The 22,023-nt window shown below is 48.8% G+C and overlaps 2 protein-coding genes across 7 annotated transcripts in view; one reads left to right on the top strand and one right to left on the bottom strand.

Moving 5' to 3' along the window:
* The window catches only part of ZC3H6 (zinc finger CCCH-type containing 6), a 14,723-nt gene extending 379 nt beyond the window's left edge, over window positions 1-14,344 (top strand). Inside the window, exons 2-15 of one of the 4 annotated variants that reach the window (XM_064415478.1) lie at window positions 1-109; window positions 3,725-3,905; window positions 4,190-4,315; window positions 4,868-5,123; window positions 5,324-5,463; window positions 5,553-5,669; window positions 6,611-6,724; window positions 7,250-7,357; window positions 7,821-8,074; window positions 8,523-9,025; window positions 9,401-9,640; window positions 10,497-11,878; window positions 13,813-13,889; window positions 14,018-14,344. In XM_064415478.1, the coding sequence (XP_064271548.1) occupies window positions 18-109; window positions 3,725-3,905; window positions 4,190-4,315; window positions 4,868-5,123; window positions 5,324-5,463; window positions 5,553-5,669; window positions 6,611-6,724; window positions 7,250-7,357; window positions 7,821-8,074; window positions 8,523-9,025; window positions 9,401-9,640; window positions 10,497-11,878; window positions 13,813-13,889; window positions 14,018-14,189 (3,762 nt within the window). In that variant the 5' untranslated portion in view covers window positions 1-17 and the 3' untranslated portion in view covers window positions 14,190-14,344. Of the gene's footprint in view, window positions 110-3,724; window positions 3,906-4,189; window positions 4,316-4,867; window positions 5,124-5,323; window positions 5,464-5,552; window positions 5,670-6,610; window positions 6,725-7,249; window positions 7,358-7,820; window positions 8,075-8,522; window positions 9,026-9,400; window positions 9,641-10,496; window positions 12,923-13,812; window positions 13,890-14,017 lie in introns of those variants that run through there. The other 3 variants (XM_064415479.1, XM_064415482.1, XM_064415480.1) reach the window with 3 other exon arrangements.
* Window positions 13,562-22,017, bottom strand: LOC135297693 (uncharacterized). Of its 3 annotated transcripts, XR_010359616.1 has the most exons (9): window positions 21,362-22,017; window positions 20,996-21,211; window positions 20,715-20,892; window positions 17,430-20,600; window positions 16,664-16,906; window positions 16,229-16,401; window positions 15,868-15,985; window positions 14,511-14,908; window positions 13,562-14,157 (listed from the first exon to the last, which is right to left on the bottom strand). XR_010359616.1 is itself a non-coding variant. In XM_064415475.1 (8 exons), the coding sequence occupies exons 1-8, from the start codon at window positions 21,442-21,444 to the stop codon at window positions 14,648-14,650; spliced, it is 4,443 nt and encodes a 1,480-aa protein (XP_064271545.1). In that variant the 5' UTR covers window positions 21,445-22,017; the 3' UTR covers window positions 13,562-14,647. The 3 variants fall into 3 exon arrangements, 2 of the variants coding, with proteins under 2 accessions (XP_064271545.1, XP_064271547.1); XM_064415475.1 differs by having other exon boundaries at window positions 13,562-14,908; XM_064415477.1 differs by having other exon boundaries at window positions 13,562-14,908; window positions 16,229-16,350.
* Window positions 22,018-22,023: the final 6 nt, after the last annotated feature.

The following is a 22,023-nucleotide window of genomic DNA, read 5'->3' as shown; positions in this document are numbered from 1 at the left end:
CACCACAGCCAGGCACAATGGCCTTTGAAAGCCTGTTCTCCAAACCCCCAAACCCAGTTCTTGACCCAAACATGCCCGACTCTGACAGGCAACATGCAGGGGACGAAAGGTCGAGTAACATTCTTCTCTCTCTCCGCTTCTCATAATGGTGGTACTTAGTGGGGTGATGCTGGTAATGATGATGATGATGCTGATGCTGATGATGATGCTCTGTTAATGTGCCTGAGGGGGTTAACGATGTTTTTGGGGGGCAGGTCACCTTCAGGCTGGAGCGGGGTGGTGGTGGTGGGGAATGCAAATTGGGGAGGGGGGTGTCACTGCATTAAAAGTGCATTTTTTTTAGCAAAGTTTTAATTTTTCCTTTTGGAATGCATGCGTTTTTACATCTTCATTGATTGATTCTGGCTGGGAAGGGGGGCTGTTTGCCATTCTTTCCATAAATTGCACTTTCCAGGGGGTGTCTGTTGAATGTCACCATTGTTCTCTGTCTCAGGCAGGAAAGGGTGCTCCGAGTTGGGCGGGTTTTTTATTTTTGGCTGTTTTTGTTGATACCACAATCTCTCACTAGAGCCATATTTAACGTCATTTTCTTGCCAGATTCCACCTTACACATTTAACTGGATCTTTTTTATGCAGATTAAGGGCTGACTGACGTTATCTTTGCCACCTCTCAATCCCCATGCGCAGAAACCCAGAGTCCTGTTCCTGGTGAAAGGACCTCTGTTGCTCCCTCCCTCCTTCCCTCCCTCCTTTTCTCTCCTGCAGCTGCTGGAAATTCAAATCCTTTCTCCAGGCAGCTCTGGCCTTCCTAACTAGTTCCAAAAATACCGTGCCAGGGTGGCAGTTACCAGTGCTTGATCCTGCATCTACCCTGAGCATTCCTGACAGAGCTGCAGGAGTTAAAAACGCCGGGGTTTTGGCATTCCCAGGGCTTGGCCTCCCCCCACACAGCTCCACAACCATTTGTGGTACTTCAGAGGACAGGGAAACACTGGGAAAAAACCCAAACAAACAGACAAACAAAAAGAAAAACTGCTGGGTAAATGCAAAACTGTTTCCTTGTTGGGAAAAGAGCCCCGAGTTGTGTGTTATAAATTGGGAAGTGGTCCCAAAATCTCCTCGGGTTTAGTGCAAGGGTCAGGGCAGAGCCCAGAGCTGCTGGTGCTTGTTTCCCCTTCCTGCTTGTCCTTGGGAAATGCTCCTGGGATTTAGTGCAAGGGTCAGGGCAGAGCCCAGAGCTGCTGGTGTTGTTTTCCACTTCCTGCTTGTCCTTGGGAAGTGATCCCTAAAATGGGCCTGGGGTTTAGTGCAAGTCCAAGGCAGAGCCCAGAGCTACCAGGTCTTGTTTTCCCCTTCCTGCTTGTCCTTGGCAAGGGTGGAAGTTGTGTCATGCTCTGTTTTCCAAGCTGAGTGCACACCAGGAACCCGCTGGGAGCTCTGGAGCTGGGGCAGAGCTGTGCTCTGGAGTTCCTGCAATCAGGCTGTGACTTTTCACTGTTTCAGGGATTGAAAATATCTGTGGAGTTCTCAAATCCTTGAGGACAAGCCCGAGTGACTCCGGGTAGTGCTGGGAGCAGAGTTTTTCCAGCTTGGAGTTCTCATCCTCTCACCAGCTGTTCCCACCAGTACAACCAGTTGTGACACTGGTAATTGTGCAATAGAGCCAATAAGTGCCACCTAACAACCTAATTAATTTTAATTTACAAGTGTTGCTTTATAATGTTTTAATTTATGAGGTGAAGAGCAACAATACACACGACCTGGGAGATCATAACTTGTACTTTTTCTAAAGCTTCAGCTCTGTAAAATGAGTTCATTCACTTCAAAAAAGGCCCAACTCTGAAGTTTTTGTGTTACATCAGGTGTGCAAATGTAGGACCAGTAAAACCAGTTCACTGCAGGGAACACCCATACTGGCAACCCCGTGATTCCCAATCAATTTGTGCAGCAGGAATTCTGTTAATAGTTTGATTTGAGCTGAACTGTTGAATGATAAAGGAAATTACTTAGTAAAGAATAATTTAAAAAACCTGTCAGTCCACACTTGGAATATTCCAATTTGGAAAGTTGTTTTAATGCAGTTTTCTCAAGACAGGAATGTTCTTTAATTAGTTTTAGTTAATTCCTGTTGTTGACAATATTTTGGTGATGAAGGGTCTGAGCCTTCCAGCACAGGGGTCCTGGAAAGATTTTTCCTGGAAGGATTTTGTGAGGATTTCTTGGTTCTGTGTGGGTAAATCCATGGCAGGGTAAGGAATAAGTTGGAGGCAAGTTTCTTTACACAAAAATCAGTGCCAGATTTCCCAGAAAACAGCTTGAAATTCATTTACTTTCACTTTTTACTGCTCCCAGCCACCCTCTGCTTTTATTTGATTTTCCCCGTGAAGATTCAATTATTTGGAGTTATTTTCCTTATTAATTCCTAATTTCTTAAGCAGCACCTTCATACCAAAATTTGGAGAATTTTAACCTAAAGTAAAATTATTTTTAAATAAAAAGAAAGGGAATGAAAAATTTAAAACCTCAATGTTTGAGGTTAAAGATTCCCAGAATATTTCAGAAAATGTATCCTGGGTTTGGACTTAAGGAGCTTCTGGAGTAAATCTTCTTTGGGCATAAGGAATTCTATTTTTAAGGATGACCTGAAATAAGGTCAAGGAAGGGGAGCTAAAATCCAGGTTTTAAGGTTAGAAATAAAATTTAATTAATTAAATACCAAAATTAGGATTTTTTGATTCTCCCTTTCCAAATATTTGTGGAACTGCCCAGGGATTTCATCAGGTTGCTTTTCCCTGGAAGATCATTTGGCTTCTGTGCCTTTCTGATCCATTTGAGAGCTGCTGTAGGAATCCAGTGGGATCAGACAGTGGGATTGTTTTCTGGGATTATTTTCACATATCCATCTAGATCCAAGTGTCTGGAGCTTGTGGGAGAGGGGGAACTCGGGAAAGGAGGTTCTGCTCTCCCTTCCTGGTGCACAGCTCCAGTTTGGGATTTAAATGGGAATAAAAGCAGCTAAACCAGAAGAGAATTCCTGCCTTGGCACTTCCTTGAAAAATAACTTACTTCCCAAGAAATGGTATATTTGACCATTATCTTTTCAATCCATATTTATCCAGTTGTTGGGTTTTTTCCTTCTTTTTCCTTCTTTTTCCTTCCCCCCCCCCCTTTTTTTTTAACATTCTTGAAGCTCAGTCCTTGGAAAAGGCTTGGATGTTGTGGAAAAAACTTAGAGATTAGAGGACTTTAGTAATCCTCCCTCTGTCATGCAATCCAAGGGATTGTATTACTGAGACTGGTTTACTTGGAAAGTTATTCCAGTCCTGGATGTATCCCAAAAGTGGAAATCCATGAATGTAATTCCCAGAGGAACTGGGACATGGGAACAACTTGTTCCCAAGGAGTATTTTCTGTAGGTGTTTTATGGAAGAGGATATTTTAATTGATCCTTGAGGGAATGAGTTTAACTGGTATCATCAAAACATAATTGGATTTTTTGGGATAGCTGCAGGTGTTTCAGGGACATTAATGTTCCACTTTTATTTCATTAATGTAATTGGAAAAAATTCCAAGTGATATAACAGTCATGTCTTCTCCCTGGCATATCCATTTATCCCAAAAATCACAGCTTGGGGTTGTTTCAGACTTCATAACTGTTTTTCTCCAGTGACAGGTGAGCTGAGTGATAACATGGAATTTTATTGTCTTCCTGTCCCTCTTCCAGGGAGGATGGAGAGCTGGAAGATGGGGAAATAGATGATGCAGCCTATGAGGATGTGAAGGAACACGGCTCAAAAGGGGAGGATAAACAGAAAAATGAGAAAGGCCACCGGAAATCCCGGAAAAAACGCAAAAAAGAGAAGGAGAAGAAAAAATCCAAAAGGAGAAGACGAGACAAGCATAAGGTTAGGGAAAAATCCAATATTTTGGAAGTGCTGATTTGATATAGGGGTGTCCACAAGGATCCAAGAAATTGGCAAAGGAATTAAAATGGTTTTATTGTCATTAAGACTTAAAAGTGGTCTTAAATGTTCAAAGTTAAGCCCAGGACTTGGAAGCCAAACCAGAGGGATTTGAGAGTTTTTAAGATAATATGCACAATGTAAATTTATCACTTTTTTGGTCATTATATTCATGGAAAGAAGATGATTTCCTCAAAATTTCCAGCTTTTTTTGTTCTGTTTTCTAGCATAACTCCCCTTCCAGCGATGACAGTTCCGACTACAGCCACGACTCCGACATGGAGCGCACGGAAAGGCCCCACAAAAAAAGCAGCAGCTCTTCCTACAGGGATTATGATTCCTCCTTCAGTCAGGTAGGAAGTTTCAAACTCATTCCTCATGTCCTTATTGAGGTGAAATTCCAAAAATATAAATATAAACAGTGTGGGTTTGGAAGTTTGGCTCCAGCCTTGTGCCTGTTTTCCCGGATTTCTGGAAGCACATCCAGTTCTCATCTTCCTGAAGGGATTCCCAGATGTAAAGCAGGATCTGTGGTAGAAAATAAGCCTGATACCAATTCTTCTTCCATCAGCTATCAGGAATTAAGGGATCTTTATTATTAAGGAATGTTTTTATTGCCTGCATTGGATTTAGGCTGGACTCAAAGGAAAAAACTCTTGAAAAGTCAATTTTCAATATCTAAAGTTGATTCTGCTTTTGGGAGCTCAGATTTCTTGGCTTTTCTCAGCTGGTGAATTAAAAATATTAATTTTTCATGAATAACTGATTTTCCCTGTCTTATTGATGCTTTTTTTGGGCAAATCTGGTAATGATAAAAAGCCCCATAATCAGATTTTTGGAGCAATTTGGAGGGGTGGGATTTGGAAATATGGAATTGCTTCCTAATGCAGTCCCTTTCCTTACAGCATGGACACGTGTCAGGGAATTACATGAGTTCCCAGAAAATGCAGCATAAAAAAAATGTCAAAAGTAAGGAATATGACAACTACAGTCATTACAGTGATGAAAACTTTGGCAATTACAACGAGGAGGAAAAGGATGAGGATTTTGCTGACCAGCTCAAACAGTACAGACAAGCTAAAGAGACTTCCAGTGGGGATTTGGGACCTCCATTCCCAAAGGAACCAGTGAAGAAACAGGGCATGAAAGGGATCCAGAAAGGTAAGGGGAGTTTTGGTGGCATTTTTGGGGTGGAGACCTGGATGAGGGAAGCTGCCAGGGATGGTTTTCCTGGGATATTTTGGCTGGTCAAAAATAACATTTCCAACAGTAAAAAGGGAGGGATTTAATTTATTCCATTTGTCTCTCTTTGATGCCATGAGAGAATAATTTTCCCTTAATTTCTGTCATCCTTTTATGAGGCTATTCCTGTTTTCCAGGCATTTCCCAACGAGGGAACAACTACAACGTTGGAAGAGGGCGTGGAATGCAAAAGAAACTGAAGCGCAAAGATCGCGGCAGGGGCAGAGGTGGCAATAAAGGATCCGATGGCTTCCATGAGGTACCTGCAATTCCAGTCCTTATTCCCAATGTCTGCATCACCAGTGCTCCAAAAAGGAGCTGATAAAATGTGCAATTTTTTTTTTCCAGGATGGCAAACCAGTGAAGAAATGGGTTAATATGAGCCAGGAGTTCATCAACCAGCACACAGTGGAGCACAAGGGCAAACAGATCTGTAAATACTTCCTGGAAGGGAGGTGCATTAAGGTAAATTTAATTCTTTTTTAAGATGAATTTTTAGCAAACTTGGGTGTTGAAACTCAATATTTTGATTTCTGGTATGCTGAGGATTTCTAGATGGAATTATTTGTGGAAAAGCATCCCCTTCTGTTACACGCTTTGATTTAAATTCTAATAAAAATTGATATTTTTTAAATAAAAACATCTTAAACTTACCCTGAGAATGATAATGTATTAATGACATAATTTCTCACAAGTCTGGAATCTAAATAGGCAATAATTCCTGAATATATTAAATTATTTCCTGCTTATTTGGGAAGTGCTTTAAAGTTTAGTGGTGCTAAACTTTAAAAAGTGGGATTGGTAGAAAACACAACCACTGCATGCTTCTCACTTTTATTTGGTTCCTTGGGATTTAGAGGTGGAATTTTCTGTTTCTTACCCAAATGGTAGAAATAAAAGTGAAATGTTGTGTTTCTTGCTGCCTTTAAATACCTTTGCCTCAGATGACTATTTGCTGCCACCTTCAGTTTTAGAAGGGACTGGGAGAGCACTTGGTGTCTTTTTCAGGAAAATAAATCCTAAAAAAGTACCCAAACCCCCATCCAGCAAAATAATCCTAAAGAATAACAGAATATATTAAAGTAATTCAATAAAATATTATTTCAGTGCCTTTTTAATGCAAATTCCTAGGTGAAGGCAGAGAACAGGGATTGTTTTCTGTCACCATTCCATCTGTTCCTTTGAATTCCAATCCAGGAATTTTCCCTATGTCCAGATGTTCTCTATTTACATTTTTTACTGCTTATAATGCAATTTAATGTTGGTAAAAATGAAAAATCTCAGATCAGCTGAGGAGGATGTTCTTTTTACTATGGATTTAAATTACTCAGCGTTTCAGATGCATAATGGTTTTTCTGTGTTTGTTTTTGTTTTGTTTTGTTTTTTTTTCCCCAATTTATTTATAGGGAGAACAGTGTAAATTTGATCATGATGCAGAGATTGAAAAGAAAAAGGAAATCTGTAAGTTTTACATCCAGGGTTACTGCACCAAAGGAGAGAACTGCATTTACTTGCACAATATCCTTTAAAAGTATTTCTAAATTCACCCGAAATGTTAATTTCTATTATTTTATTTCCATTTATTTTTATATAAATGGTTTCTAAAGGGGAATGCTTTTTAAGAGACTACCATCTACTGTGTAGATGAATTACAAGATTCTTTTTCTCAAATACTTCAGAGGAAAAAATAAATATAAAATTACTGATTTGTAACATTTTCAAAAATAAATTCCCTGGAATTTTTGATACATTGATACATTAATTTTGATAATTAACCCTGATCTGTTCCCCTTTGTCATTATTTTGGTGTTTTCCTCTGGAATTGAGACCTTTCCCTTTTTAATCACAACTGAAAACTTAAATCTGAAGGCCACAGAAATGTCATTTTTAGGAGGATTTTAAATGGAAGTAAGAGGTAAGTTGGTTGTTAGCTTCCAAAATTCCTACCATAACAATGAATTCCCGATGAAGAATTGAGGGATAGCTGCCAGGTGGATTTTACAACCTTCCCAAAATGTTAGAAATCCTTAATTCCTTCCTCACATGAATTCCCCTGCAAGTTCTACCACACAGGAGCAAAGTGTTATCAAGGAGATAAATGCAAATTCTCTCATGCACCCCTGACTGCAGAAACCAAGGAGCTGTTGGATAAGGTGAGTGATCTGGGTACTGGGAATATCAGGAGTGGGAAAGGGATGGAGGAGCCTTTTCCATGTGCTCTGGGAAACTCTGAGCTCTGTTTTATTGGGATATTCCCTCTCCAGTCATTGCCCACCAGGTTTTAAAAAAGGGGTGTGAATCCAACACTAAAAACTTGAGGAATCCTGGAATAACTCCTTCCACTCCTGGTTGAAAGAAGTGGACTTGTGGGAAATTGTTCCTTCCTGAAATAGAGAAGTATTTTCTTGGCTGGGATTTGGTGTCCTGAAAAACAACTCCCAAAAATGGGTTTAGAATTCCTTTGAGTTGGATGTCAGTATCCAGCAGTATTGTAGCAAATAACAGGAAAGTTGTTTATTTAAATATGGAAATAATATTTCAAAAAAAGGCACAAGACTAAATTGAACTGGAATACTGGAAAACTGATGAAATATTTGCCACATGACTTTCTTCCAGGTTTTGAATAATGAGGAGGAACCCCAAAATGAAGATGAGAAGGAGCTGGAGGAACTCCGGAAGCGGGGCATTGTTCCTCTGCCCAAACCCCCGCCGGGGGTCGGACTCCTGCCAACGCCCCCGGAGCAATATCCCTTCTCCGAGTCCGACATGGAAAATTACCAAGATCCTTCAGGAGATTATAAGAAAATCCCATCTCTTTTTGAAATCGTTGTGAAGCCCACTGTGGATTTGGCACACAAAATTGGGAAGAAGTAGGTGTTGGAATTCTGGGGAGAATTCTTCTAGATATTTATAATTTAATCTTTAATCATTGTTCCTGTCAGGATTTGTCTATGTTCAGGATCTGACAGATAGTTAATACCAGGATTATTTCCTGTTTTCCTTAGAAAGGAACTTAGGCCTGACCTTCCAGAAGTTGACTCTTGCTTTGCATCTCTGTCTGCAGGTGGAGCAGTTTGTTCCCTGCTCCAGTCTTTTGTAGTTGGCTTTTTCTTGGGCAAAACTGATGGAGATGAGCAAATGTTGGAAAAGTGGTTTTGGCCAAGTTAAGGAATGTGGAATGGGTGTAGTTGGAAAATAATGCTCCTTTGGGAATTTTATCCAATGTTAGGTCAAATAAGAGTGGGAGGGGGCAAAGTGAGCCAACTGTTGGTGTTTGTAGGTCCAAAATTTGATTTGTTGATTTTCTTCTGCTTCCAGGCCACCAAGCTTCTACAACAGCGCGTCCCCCCCGCGGCCGCCATTCCAGGGCAACGACCCACATTCCCAGCACATGTACAATCCAGGCTCGAGTCCAGGGCCAGGTCCTGGCATGTCCCAAGGACACAACGGGCCCCCGATGCACCCCGGCTCTCCTGGACACCATCCCTGCGGAGGCCCCCAAGGGCCGGGAATGCCGCAGAGCCCCCCCATGCAGGGCGTTCCCCCGGGATACATGGGCCCGCAGAACCAGACTGGAATGCCCATGCAGGGGCAGCAGGGTGGGCCACCCCTCACCCCGCCGGGCATGGGAGGATCCTACAATTCCCCTGGAGTGCAGGGGCACATGGTGAACATGCCAAGGGACAATCACTGCCCGCCGGGGCCGCAGTACCAGCAGATGCCCGGCGAGTACGAGCCCATGCAGAACCCGGCTGACTTCTATGACAACTATTATTCCCACCAAGCTGTACACAACTTCCAGCCAGCCAATAATTCTGGAGGTAAGGACATCTGCTGGATGAATTTTGGATAGAAACTTCATGGAATGTCTTCAGTGTTCTGGCTTTCTCAGCTGGTGCTGTTCAGTTGCATTGTTAAGTCATGTTATGCGTTAGGGTGAAATGGGATGTTGGGAAGATATCCTTCCCTGTGAGGGTGGGGAGGCCCTGGCAGAGTTTTCCCAGAGAAGCTGTGGCTGCCCCACCTCTGGAAGTGTTCCAGGCCAGGTTGGCTGGAATAGGGGAAGGTGTCCCTGCCATGGCATGGAGCTGGATGTCCTTTAAGCTCCTTCCCAACCCAGTTCATTCCATAATTCCATGTTTATAGCTTGTCAACATTACTCTAGGATAACTGCTAACGGGAGTTTTGTCCTGCAGATGGAGCATGGCACGGAGAATTCACGGATCACCAGGCTCACCTCATGGCTCCGGAGTCGCACGCGGGCGGGAGCGAGTCGGACTGCATGGGTGGCCACATGGGCCACAACCAGGGCATCAACGTGCCCGACTTCCTGCCGGCCATGCAGAAGGCCCTGTACGTGAGGCTCAGCCAGAAGCACCAGCGGGATGGAGACTCTGCCAGCAGCCAGGGCCAGAGGGCCATGAGCAAAGATGAAGGTGAGCAGGATTTGGTTGGAATTCTCATCATACTTAATGGCCGTGGTCAACAAATCGGTTGACGTTGACTCGCGTCATGTCACTGTTCACAGTTACTGGGAATAGTTATTGGAAGCAGGAGCAGCTCAGTATTTTCAGCTCTTCTTCCCAGCTTATTCTAGGATCTTAATGTAGGTTCAGTCCATCCTGGCTCCAATGAATACTTTTTGGATCTAGTTGCACTTTTCAAAGGTCCTTTGGTTGATAATTACTTTGGAAAATCCCTTGTTGGACCAGAGGGGTTGTTTCTCGCTGCCAGGACTGGAAGTGCATTCTCTGTCCTGTTTCTTCAGGTGCACCTCTTGAGCTGTTTCCTATAGAGATCTGTTTCCTTTAAAATAAAATACTGTAATTTCTTCCCTTCCTGAATCTCAACCTCTCCTACACACTTTGGAATCTGGCTTAAGCAAGGCAGCAAATTTGTAATTTACCTGGATTAAAGACCTCTGCAAGGGGCCATTTTACTTTTCCTTCTCCTGTCAAGACTCAGATTTTAGATATGTTTTTTTTTACTAGTTCTGATAAGGATTGTTTGAAAGCAGGTTACTTTCCCAAATTAATATTGAAGGATATGGAGACAGTCCCAGGCTGTGATGCATTCTATCTCCATTACCTCCAGGTTTTTGTGTTATGGCATTTCTTTGATTAAATGGATGTTGGTCATTTGAGGTTGTGATTTTTATGACACTGAGAGTGATTTAATATCAGATCTTTCCAGTTTGATTTTACTGAGGAGTTTCCTGTTAGGGAGTGTTGGATCCTCTAAGAATTATTTGCTGGAATAATCTAAGTTTTGTGGCATTTCTTTGATTTTTAGATGACAATGTCAACTGGTATTCCAGCAGTGAGGAGGAAGAGGGGAGCAGTGTTAAATCAATCCTCAAAACCTTAAAGAAACAAAGCGAAAACTTTAGGAATCGGCAGCAACATTCCACGGAGCAGCACATGCTTGGGATGCCTACAGATCCCAGGCTGGCAAAAGACAAAGGTGTGGGGCCTCAGGCTGCTGACCCCAGACTCCGGGCCTCTCCAAGGCCCAATGCCAGGAAGCCTTCGGAGTCGGCGTCCCTGGATCCCCGGCTGGCCCGCGATCCGCGGATGCACAAGGTCAGCGAGGGCGGCCACCCCGGCCCCTCCCTGGCCGGGGCCAAGCTGGATTTGCACCACGCCCACGCCGGAGTGAAGGTCAAGCAGAAAGGGCTGGATGATGATGAGGAGGACTCGGAGAGAGAGCTGAGGGAACGAGCTTTCCTCATTCCCTTGGAACCTCTGCCGGGCGTCACGTTACGGGATCCCCGCTCCCAGCTGCGGCAGTTCAGCCACATTAAGATGGATGTGACCCTGATGAAACCCAACTTTGCCAAGCACATCGTGTGGGCCCCCGAGGACTTGCTCCCAATCCCTCTGCCTAAACCCGACCCCGTCTCTTCCATCAATTTACCTCTCCCTCCACTCATTGCTGACCAGAGACTGAATAAACTGCGGAATTTGAAGAACGATCCGCACCCCAACGCGATGCCAGCTGATCCCCGGCTCGCTGCCAAGGCCAAAAACAGCCTTGTGGGCCGGGGTGGCTACTTGGATCCATCCACAGATTCCCATGCCAGTAGCTCCAGCAAACTGGGGGATCCTCGCTTGCAAAAGAACGTTGATCCCAGGCTCCACAGACTGTCGAGTGCAGACACTCACCACGGAGTCGGGAAGGATTCCCACCCTCCCAAGTTTGACCCCCGGCTCGCCAGAGCTGCTGCCAGCTCATCCCAGCCCTCGGAAGCCACGACTCCGAAATCCGACCCCGATGCTCTGCCTCCCTATGCACCCAAATTATCATCCAGTGGTGTTAGGCTGGGAACTCCCGGCTCCATCCTGAGTGGGATCAGTTTGTACGATCCCAGGGATCACAGCTCATCCTCGGACACGGCTCCAGCCAGTTCGGGAGAGAATGGAGAGAACCAGAAAAAAAGTATTTTGAAAAATTCCAGTAAAAATGAGCCGAGTCTCGTGGAAGATGCGTCCCAGCAGAAGGCTGCCTCCAACACGGAAAAACCCACGGAAGGATCAGCAGAAGCTGCTTCAGACAAGGCAAACAGCACCAGTAAATCTCAGGCTAAACACTCCAGCGCTGCCCCTGCCGTCCATAATCTCCCCATCCAGGCTCTGTCAGGATTAATCCGGCCCCAGTACAGCGACCCCAGGCAGGTGAGGCAGCCCGGACAGGTAACGCAGGCCCCGGAGAGCGATCCCAACGGGGAGTCGGATGATAAATCCTTAAAAGATGTTTTCAAGACTTTCGATCCAACTGCTTCCCCGTTTTGTTAGCAGACGGCTTTGGAGTCTTTTTACCGTTGTGGGTATTGCAGTTCTCTGCTGTTTTGTACCTGGGTTACCTCTTTTGGCTTTATTTATTTTTAAATTATAATTCCCACCACTTTTCAGCTGCTAATCTCCGAACCACACGCAGTTCTCCAGTACGCTCGAGTGTTTGCAAGGCTGTGGTATTTTCTAGAGAATCCTTTTTCTTTCCAATTTCAGGGAGACTAATAATTGACCTGTAGAAAGGAAACCAATCCCCCCGGATCGTGTTAGAGCTGAGAAAAGCACTTTCATTGTAAATAAGTCATGGAAAATTCCCAGAGCTGTATATGTGTGAGCTGCCTCTTTCCCAACCACCACTTAGATCCGATTGCCACATTTGTATAGATCCAAGCAATATTATGTACATGAATTCCCGGGAGAGGTGCCGTTCCAGGACTGCCAAACCCTTGAACTGATGGAAAACCTCACGGGAATGAATTCAAAGGAAAGCGTCGCTCCTCCTTTTCCAATGAGTTGATGTAAGACACGGACAGTTTTTATTCCTGCAGTCAATATTAGTGTAAAAGAGACTATATCACATATTGAGGATGAAAAATGTCATATCTTTTAAAAGTATTTTATTCTATGCTGTACATAGAAGAAATTGTGAAGTACATAACTAGCAAAAGTAACTGTTCGAAGTGGAGAAAACTACATTGTCTAATACGGAAAAAAAAAAGGTTTTTATTTAATTTTTTTCCACGCCTACACGATTGGGATTTAGTGCTCCGAGTTCCATTGTGGTGTTCATGTATTTCAATGTATTTTTGTATTCAGCTGCTTAATTTGTATTGCTTTTTTTGTATGGCTGTAACTGCAGTACTTGTATTCATGGTGTCTCGACGACATTTTTAACAAAACAATTAAAAAGGGTACAGTTAACTCCTGGAGACGACTCCGTGTGCATACGGTGGCAGCTGGGAGGAGGGGCCTAAAGCTGGGCTTTTTGGGATGCTTTGTGGGGTTTCAGCGTAACCTTGTACCTGATCCCAAGGTCTCATGGAGAGAGTTGCCATTTTCCATCATGGAACATCCTGCATGTCATGAATTCCCCAGGTTTTGCATGGGAGAGCACAACTGTCCTCCAGACCTCCTGGGGCTGCTGTTTCTCCAGAGGAAGTGCAGTCATACCTAGCCAGCTGCTTTTCCTATAAAAATGTGCCAGCCACTCAATCAGTCATCTGCTTCCCACTCCTTTGGAAGGTTTCTCTGCTTTAAGTCTCTTCCTTGGTGGACCTTTTCCTCTTGTTTTTCCCTTGGCCAAGTGATGGTCATGGACCTTTTCCTTTTGTTTGTTGGCCAAGTGGGGTTTCCACTGGGACAGCAGAGTGTTTTTATTTTATTTTTTTATGTAATTATCCCAAATTCTGAGGTTTTGCCTTGCATGGATGAGCCAAGGGAAGCCTGTGATTCCTGCACAGCAGAGGAGGCATCTCTGAAGGCATTCGTGGTTCCAGTTTGCCTTCCTGATTTGCCAGAGTGGGAATTCCATTAATTTTATGATTTTTTTTTTTTTGTGTAGCAAAAGTAGAGAATAGACATGGAACCTGGGTTGTTATTTTGGAGTAACCCATTAGTCCTTTATTAGTAATCTGTTACTTCTTCATCTACTCACTGGTGTGGCTGGTCAGGTTTTCCTCAAAAAACCAAGCCAGCAGGGAAAAATAGTGTGGAAATAGGGCATGGATACAAAGGCCTGTGAGCCCTCACAGCCTGTTGTCTCCATGTGTGTTTCCTTCCTGCCTTTCTCCTTCCCTCCCCTTCTTTATCCATTGCAGATATCTTCCCAGACTCTGCAGTGTGCCTGCTGCTGCTTTTTCTTGGAATACGGAGGAGATTCCTTGCTGCCACGCACGTAATGGAATTCCTGGTCTGGGGAAGGTGGTTGGGATGCGGGGGGGACACCAAGGTGGGCTGGAATGGGCTGCAGCCACCATGGAGCCAGTTGTGATCTGCTGTGGTGTTGGATTGTGTATTCCACAGGGGAGGCTCCCTTCCACCTCTCCTGCAGAATTCCAGCATGGTCCAGCGTTTCTGTGGGACAGCTCATGATCCTGAGGCTGGGAAGGATGGATGTGGAGAGCCAGGATACAGGAGCAGCAGTGTCACCAGTCTAGGATACTCTGGAAGTGAGGTAGGTGATCTTGGGGATTGAATGTTTACTTTGGATAGGAGAGAATCCTGGTGCTGAGTGGGATTTCGGGAAGAAATCTGCAGGCTCAGGGGCAGCAGGTGAGACAAAACACTCCCCACTGCTGTATCCCTGGATGTGTGAAGGAGGGAAAGCTGAAAGATGGCACAAAGCCTGAGCATCTCTGGATCACAGAATCCTGGAATAGTTTGGGTGGGAAGGGACCTTAAACTCATCCCATTCCACCCCCTGCCATGGGCAGGGATACCTCTGACACCTCCCACTGATCAGGATTCTCCAGAGCCCCCTCCAGCCCATCTCACCACCTGGGGGTAAAACACTCACCAGAAAATTCCTGACCTCCCCACGGAGCCTGTTCCAAGATTTTCCTGCCACAATGAAAAACTCCAGCATGAATCCTTCACACTGAAAGTATTCCTCCTCTGCTTCCAGCGGCACTGGGACAAGGAGCCCCTCTGGATTTACAGATGTCTGTCCATAACTGTATGTCCTTTCCTAGGATTGGGATGCTTTGGGATATTCCTGCTCCGAGGGGGTTGCTCTTGCACCACAGACATCAGGGTGGGCTCAGCCTTTGCCCCTCGAGTTTTCCGGAGCCCTAATTCATCCCGGTCGGAATTTAAAGCCTCCTTGGCTCTGTGCTGTGTCAGGTTTTTCCTCCACTGCTGGCAGAAAGCAGCAACTTCTTCTTCTTCAGGGTCTGCTGGGGGTTGTCCCAAACCCTGTTGGATGAAGGAATTGGTTTAATATATCCCTGTGCATCCTAAATTATGGAAAAGTCTGGATGTGCCAATGTGTGTGTGATCCACATGGCATCGCTACTTCTTAATTCTTCAAAATGTTTAAGAATGCTTCAAAAGCTTCTTACAGGGAGAGGAAAGGAGGGCAGTTTGTTGATAGGCAGGAAATTTTCCAAAGGGAAATTTCCAGGTCATAAAGGACTTTGGGATCTAGGTAGTCAAAATTAATTAATTAATTAATTAATTCAGTATCAGCAAAGTGAAAAATGGGCAAATAGAGGAAGTGCTAAGTTTAATTAAGCACAGGAGGAGCTTTGTCACCCTTGGGGCTGACTGTTCAGCAAATGGGATTCTAAAAAATCTGTGTTTCCTTCAAAAAGAGATGCTGATCCCAGGAAAAGCAGTAGGATTATAGAGGAGGAAGGGGTTCAGATGGAAATGCTGCCTTAGGGAGAGGCTGGTGGTGTTTGCACTTGTTCTCTAGTTGTTTCCAGGAAAAATCTGCTCCCACAGACTTTACAGTCAGATCAGCTGCATGGGAAACTCTTGGGAATTTGACTTTTGGGAATAAAGAGGACAGCATGGACTAATTCCAAATAAAGGTGCTCTATGATCCAAAAATTAAGTGAGGAATGGACCAGGTAAATGTGACTTCAAGGACAGTCAGTGCCTGGGATGATGCAGGGTGGGCTTTGGACACGAGACAAGCGCAAATGAAAGTATTCCAGGAGGAATATCTGCTCCAGCTGGAGTCCCACAGCAGCCAGATCCCAGACCCCATAGAAAGACCTGGATGAGAAACTCCCACAGCATGGAATTGCCCTGTCACAGAGAAGCTGTGGCTGCCCCATCCCTGGAACTGCTCAAAGCCAGGTTGGATGGGGCTTGGAGCAACCCTTCCCACCCAGATAACTCCAGGATTGATTCCATGGTGGACTCACTTTGACACACGCCGCCTCGGCCGCCCTCAGGACATGCTGGACTGCTTGAATGAGGTTCTGCACGTTGCTGAGCAGCAGCTCAGAGGAGCCCCTGCTCTCCCCAGTCACTGCTTTCACCCTTCAAAGACATTCCAAAGGATTTTATTGGAAGGACATTGGACATCCTGACAGTGTTGTTATTCCAAACCCAGCTTATCCCCTGCACCATCGGAGCACCATGGAGGGAAGGGAGGCTTCCAAATTGTTCTTCAACTCTTGGACAATACCCACCTCCCCTAGGACCTCTGGGGACCACCACCCACATTCCTTGGAGAAGGGAATCCATCCCTTGGGAGAGGTGATCCAGCTGCTGGCAGCTCACCTGGCCACGATGCCGAGCTGGCTGCTGATGGATTGGGTGTGCTCAGTGGCACGGAGCAGCTCCATGGAGCATCTCTGGTCCAGGCAGTGCTTGGCGAGGATGTTCCCAAATTTAACAACCACCTGCCCATCGGAAACCATTTGTCTGGCACAGGCAACAAACTGCTCCTTGCTCTGGAACGGGATAAAAATCAATGGGATTGGGGAGAGAAGGAAAAAAAAGCTTTTCCTGCAGGACAGGGAAGGTCCAGGAGGCTCAGATACATCCTGAGGAAAAGACAGGATGCCAAGCTCACATCCAACCAGGAGGAAGGAATTGGGAGTATTTTGCATAAATAGAGCTGGTGCCACTCTCTCAAGAGCTGGGTGACACAGGGATTTGGGATAGAGTTGCTGTGATCCTAAGGGAAAACTAGAGGGATGAAATGCTGCCTACCGCAATGGGGCCCTTCCTCCTCAGGAACTGAGCCATGTGGAGCATCCTCGTGGCCATGTCCTGGGTCACCTGGGACACCTTGCTGGGGCCACCTTGCCACTTGTCACAGTTTCCTCTCTCCTGCTTTGCAGGGGAGATGCTGGAAGGGCCATCCCGGTGCTGTCGAGACAGTAATGGAGCAGATTCCAAACCTGGAATGTGTGGACACAGCGATGCCGAGTGGTCTCCTCCACCTGGGTGTTTCTGAAGGAGATTTTGGTGAGTAAAGCTGGTGGGAGAGCTGCCCACCCCCCTCTGGGTCCACTCCACCTTCCCACCAGCCTTTCTCCCTAAATCCAAAGACCTTGGAGCCATCTCCAAATGGGAGTGGGGTGTCCTGCAAGCTGACAGTTTGCAATTAATTCCCAGCACAATTAGAGCTCTTTGCTGAGGGACCTGGGTCTGTGCCAAAGCCTTTCCCAGCTCCTGACACCCATGGGAATGGAGTTGCTGGTGTTCCCAGAGGGAATGTGTGGAGGTGAGGGAGAGTGCTACAGCCCCTCTGCCTCTGAAATGGTGGATTGGGATGGATGTAGGAGAGCCTGGCCGATCGGATATCCAGGAATCCAGGGCTGCCAGCAACCTGAGCTGCCTGAGTGGCCCAGGGTCAGCTTGCTGACCTCCAGAGGCCCTGCCAGCATCCCTCACATTCCTGCTCCAGGCTGGGAGCACCAGGAATGACGGACAGCCCTGACCAACACCCTGCCAGGGAAAAGAGCTCCCGTACCAGTTCACGCACTTCCTGCACGGCTTCACTCGCTCCTCTGCTCCTGCACGGATGAATTCCTGCTGCCTCAGCGGGCTCTGGGGCTGGGGAGGGTCCAGCTGTGCTGCTGGGTGATCCTGGGCAGCGTTCCCACTGCAGGCATTCTGTGAGGCACCGCAGGATGTCCCTGTCGATTCCATGGATATCCCAGAGCTGTGTGACAAGGTAGTGTGCCTTGGCCGACCAGTACCACACCATGCCCTCCAGGTGGGGATCCCCAGGGTCCTGGCAGGGATCCCCAGGGTCCTGGTGGCTCTGGAAGTGCTGCCGGGCGCTTCCCACCACGTCAGCCGTGAGGAGCAGGAGGTGGTCAGCCATGGACAGCACGTCGGGCTGCGATGGAAGCGGAGCACCGGCCTCCAGAGCACCCTGGAGGGTGTTTCTGACCCTCTGGACATCAGCCATGAGTTGATTTGCCTTCTCCTCAAAACCTTCTTTGCTCCTCTCCCTCTCCTCTCGGGTGAGGTTGGACAGAGCTGCTCCAACCACATCTTGGATGAGCTGCAGCTGTTCCATGTTGACCTTTTCCATGTGGAGCGACAACGCCTTGGCCCTGAGGGCCACGTCCCTCTGCAGGAGCTCAAAGCGGATGGCCAAGCTGGCAGTAGGCAGTGGGGAGAGCAGGAGGGTGTTGGACACATCCAGCAGCGCTTCCATGAGCACCTGGATCTCTTCCCGGAGCACCAGGATTTCTCTGGCACCCTGGTCTCCAGGGCAGGATAAGTAGGAGAGCCGGGCAGCCTCCTGCAGCCTGAGGGAATTCTCAGCCACAGCAGCCAGGAGGCTCCGTGGGCCAACCTTGTTCCTCACAGCTCTGCTCAGCTCCCTCAGGAACAGCACATCCCTGCCCACAAACTGATCCATGGCATCCAGCAGGACACACATGCCAATGGCCCACCGGACACCGTGCAGCTCCAGGATGGCCTTTTCCATCCCACAGGATTCCCTGAAGGACACTGCCTTCTCCAGGAACCCTTTGGTGTTCAGCTGAGCACGGGAAAACTTGGCTTGGAGCTGCAGAAAGCTCTCCTGGATGTGAGAGGGATTGGGATTTTCCCTACTGCAGGCTGTGCTTGCAATGTCTCCTGCCACCTGCACTGCTCCTGCTAAACCCAGCAGGGTCTCATCCAAAGCCTGCTTCCCTCTTGGAAAGTCACCCGACAGGATAAATCCAAGCACTTGCTGGGCCAGACCATTCCAAGAGCCTGCCACAGCTGCCAGGCACTCCCGAGTCTCCTGGATCCTCCCAGAGAGCCTGAGTGCCACTGGGAGAAGCCTGCCTGGAGCAGGGAGCTGCCCGGGGATCATTTCTGTGGCCAGGCTGATGATCCCTGGGGTGAGTGCCTTGATATCCCAGTGCTGCTCCAGCACCTGGAGCTGGGGGGGTTCAGCCACAGGCAGCGCTTCCCGTGCTGCTTCCACATAGCCATGGGAGAGCTCCAGCAGGACGGAGCAAGCAGCACGGACAGTGTCCATGTCACCGGCTCGGGATGCTCCCAGCAGAGCTGTGATGACTGGGTGTGTATCCCCTTTCCATGGATCCTGGTGGAAGTTAGCTGGTGGTGGAGATGGATGACTTTGGGTATCTCCTTGGAACGCTGCCTCATCCCTAGTGGTTTGTGTCCCAGCGTGGGACGGGCTGAGCTCCAGCCCCTTTTCCACCTTGGTGCTCCGCACTCGCTCCCGGAGCGGGCTGAGGATCTCCGGGTGGTTGGACCCGTCCAGCCCGGCTTGGACACGGAGAGCAGAGTCCATCAGGGAGCTCACTGCCTGGGAAAAGGCATCCCGGCTTTGGAGGCAGGAAAACCTTCCTGGGATGAGGGCCGTGACTTCTCCCAGCTCCAGGATGGATTTGGCCAACTGCTCCACCCACACCAGCAAACCATTCCTGAAGATGGGATCCGTGGTCCTGTCCACGTGCCGGGTGGAGGCTCCGACCACCCAGCGCGCCCAGCCCACGAGGCGAGCGGTGTGCCAGGAGAATCCCTCGGGATCCCAGCATTCCAGTGCTGCTTCACACCATTCCTTTTGCTTGGCCAGCTCCAGGATGGATAACTCAAGGAATTCCCTCATGCCGATGGTCTCCTCAAAGCAGCCCAGGAGGCTGTTGGTGGCTCTGGCCCAGGCACAGCACAGGGCCTGGAGCTGCTCCATGGTATTCCCACTTGTTTCCGTGAGCAGGGAAGGGAGGCTGGCCAGGAGGCTCCGCAGGTGCTCCATGCCTTCCCGGATTTCCCTGGCAGTTTGGGCCTTGGCACACCTGGCCAGGAGCAGATCGGCCGCTCGGAGTTTCCGCTGGGCCTGAGCGAAGAAGGCGGCAATGAGGGGCTGGAGCTTCCTTAGAATTCCTCCTGCTCCTGCTGGACAACACCCTGAATGGGCAAGGCTAAGGGCACCTTCAACCAGCTCCCTCAGGGGCTCCTTCTCCTCGAAGAATCCATCCAGGATTTGGCACAGCGTGGCCCTGAGCGCCGCCCGGTCCAGCTTTTCCAGCTCCTCCCTCAAGCTGTGACATTCCCGCTGCAGTCCCTGTTCTCCCTGGCTCGTGTGGCTGCAGATGCTCCTCCTCAGCTGCAGCAGGGCCCAGCAACGTTCCAGCAGCTCCAGCTGCAGATCCAGCCTGGATGACTCTGCCAGCAGCATTCCATGGAGAATTACTGCTTCCAAGTGGGAGCTGAACCCGCCCTCGGAGAGGCGCAGGGGGTCAGGGTGGGAGAGGAGAGCCTGGAGCCTGCTCACCTGCTGGGAGAAGATCCCACTCCTGTCCTGTGGCTCCATGAGCAGCGAGAGGAGCTCCCTGATGGTCCTCTCCGTCAGCTGGAAAACAGAATCCTGGGAGAGGCCAGCTTGGCTGTCCCTGGAATGTGTCAGGGCTGTGGGGATGAGTGAGAGGCACTCGTGGAGCAGCTGCAGGGCCTGGGCCAAGCTCTTCCCCCTGGGACAATCCCCGAGTTCCTGGAGGCGCTTGGCCGTGAGGCGGCTCAGCAGGAGCACGGCCTCGGAAAAGGCCTGGAATGCAGCCAGCAGCCCTGCAGTGTCCCGGGCACCCCGCAGCACGCTCAGGCATTCCAGGAGCCAGCTGGCAGCGCCCGTGATCCTCCTCATCCCTGCAGCCTCTTCCAGCTGAAGGATCTAACCAGGAAACAAGGCAGAAAAGCCGCTCAGGTCAGGAATTCCCACTCCCGTTCCATCCCGGGAGGGGAAGAGGTGTGGTTTGCTCCATGGTCATTCCCAGTGTCCCCTCACCTTTGCTGTCTCCAGCAGAGCCCTCCTGGCGGCCGCTGCCAGGTGCTCTCGGTGCCGAGGGCTGGCCGGATGCTCCTGGAGCTGGAATGCTGCCAGCAGCACGTCCCTCCCGGCCCGGAGCAGGGATTCACCCACGGGACACTCCGTGCTCCCTGCCTCGCCGGGATCCTCGGACAGCCTGGAATGGAAGGACTGGGCTCAGCACTCCTGTCTCTTCCCCACCCCAATCCCCCCTCTCCAGGGGGATGCAGGCTCCCTGCCGCCACTCCCATCCACCTCACCTCCTTGCCACAGCAGCGAGCTCTTCCATAGCTTTGGCCAATTTTCCTGCCTTTTCCCCCAAAGTGGGAAAGGCCGGACAAATCCCATCTTCCCGTTCCAGGGCGAGGAGGAGGTGGCAGAGCTCCACAGCCATGGGGCAGAGAATTCCCTGGATAGCTTTGTTTTCTGTTGGGAGCCCGAGGTCGGAGAGAGAAAAAGGCTCCATGTTGTCCTGCCTGGAAAAGGGAAAAACCCTTGGGGTTAATTGGGATCCAGTGTGGAGCAGCTCCCGGTTTTCCCAGCGAGCTTGGATGGGGATGGCAGTTCCTCGCTTGGGAAACGCTCCCGGCTTTAATTTCGCCCAGCCCTGAAACCAGGTCACTCACCTGGAATTCCTGGGACACCGGAGCCGGGATTTCCTTTCCCGGGGGATCATCACAGGGAGCTCCCGGCCCTGCAGAGCCGGCATTCCCTCACGGGGAGGGATTCGGGACAGCGAGCCGGGGGGTGCGCGAGGTCTTTCCTCCCCGGTTCCCGCGGTTCCCGGGACGCCATGCGGGACGTTCCCATGGGAGCGACGCCGGGATGCGCCAGCGTCGCCATGGAGATAAGGGGCGCGGGGCGATGGCGTCACGCCGCGCGCCGGCCGCGGGGCACGCCGGGAGCTGTAGTTCGGCGGGTTCAGGGTTACGGGATTCCCTCGGCCCGGGTGCGCAGGGGAGGGATCAGGCAGGAATATCCCAGTTTTCCCCGTGTGCAGGGCTCGCTCCTTCCAGGGGCGTTTGTGAACAACTCAAATGAGCGCTCATGTAACGGGGGCAGGACACAGGTGACCCCTCTGATTATCCTTAGTGTGGAATATTCCCAGGAGAGTGTAGCCTATCCCCCGGGAATCTGAGCTTCAGGTAATTCCCTGGAAACTCGCAGAGTGGCATAAACAACCTTCAGGACAAGGACTGATCCCGCTCCCACTCCCAGAGCCGTCTCTTGAGCTGGCTCCCGAAGGAATCCCGCTTTTGGGAGCACCCAGAGGGCCGCGGCTGCGCGG

Source organism: Passer domesticus, chromosome 3 (assembly GCF_036417665.1).
Source record: "Passer domesticus isolate bPasDom1 chromosome 3, bPasDom1.hap1, whole genome shotgun sequence".
Taxonomy (NCBI): Eukaryota; Metazoa; Chordata; class Aves; order Passeriformes; family Passeridae; genus Passer; species Passer domesticus.
The sequence above is the reverse complement of the archived record's forward strand: the minus strand, read 5'-3'. Positions and strand labels throughout refer to the sequence as shown.

Bases quoted from the DNA above. Each gene is read 5' to 3' on its own strand.
- LOC135297693 (XM_064415475.1), bottom strand. From the start codon at position 21,444: ATGCCGGCTCTGCAGGGCCGGGAGCTCCCTGTGATGATCCCCCGGGAA. The intron at 20,601-20,714 runs GTGAGGGGACAC...TTTCCTGGTTAG, and splicing joins CTCTGCTGGAGACAGCAAAG to ATCCTTCAGCTGGAAGAGGC. The intron at 14,909-15,867 runs GTGAGTCCACCA...TTCATCCAACAG, and splicing joins CCGAGGCGGCGTGTGTCAAA to GGTTTGGGACAACCCCCAGC.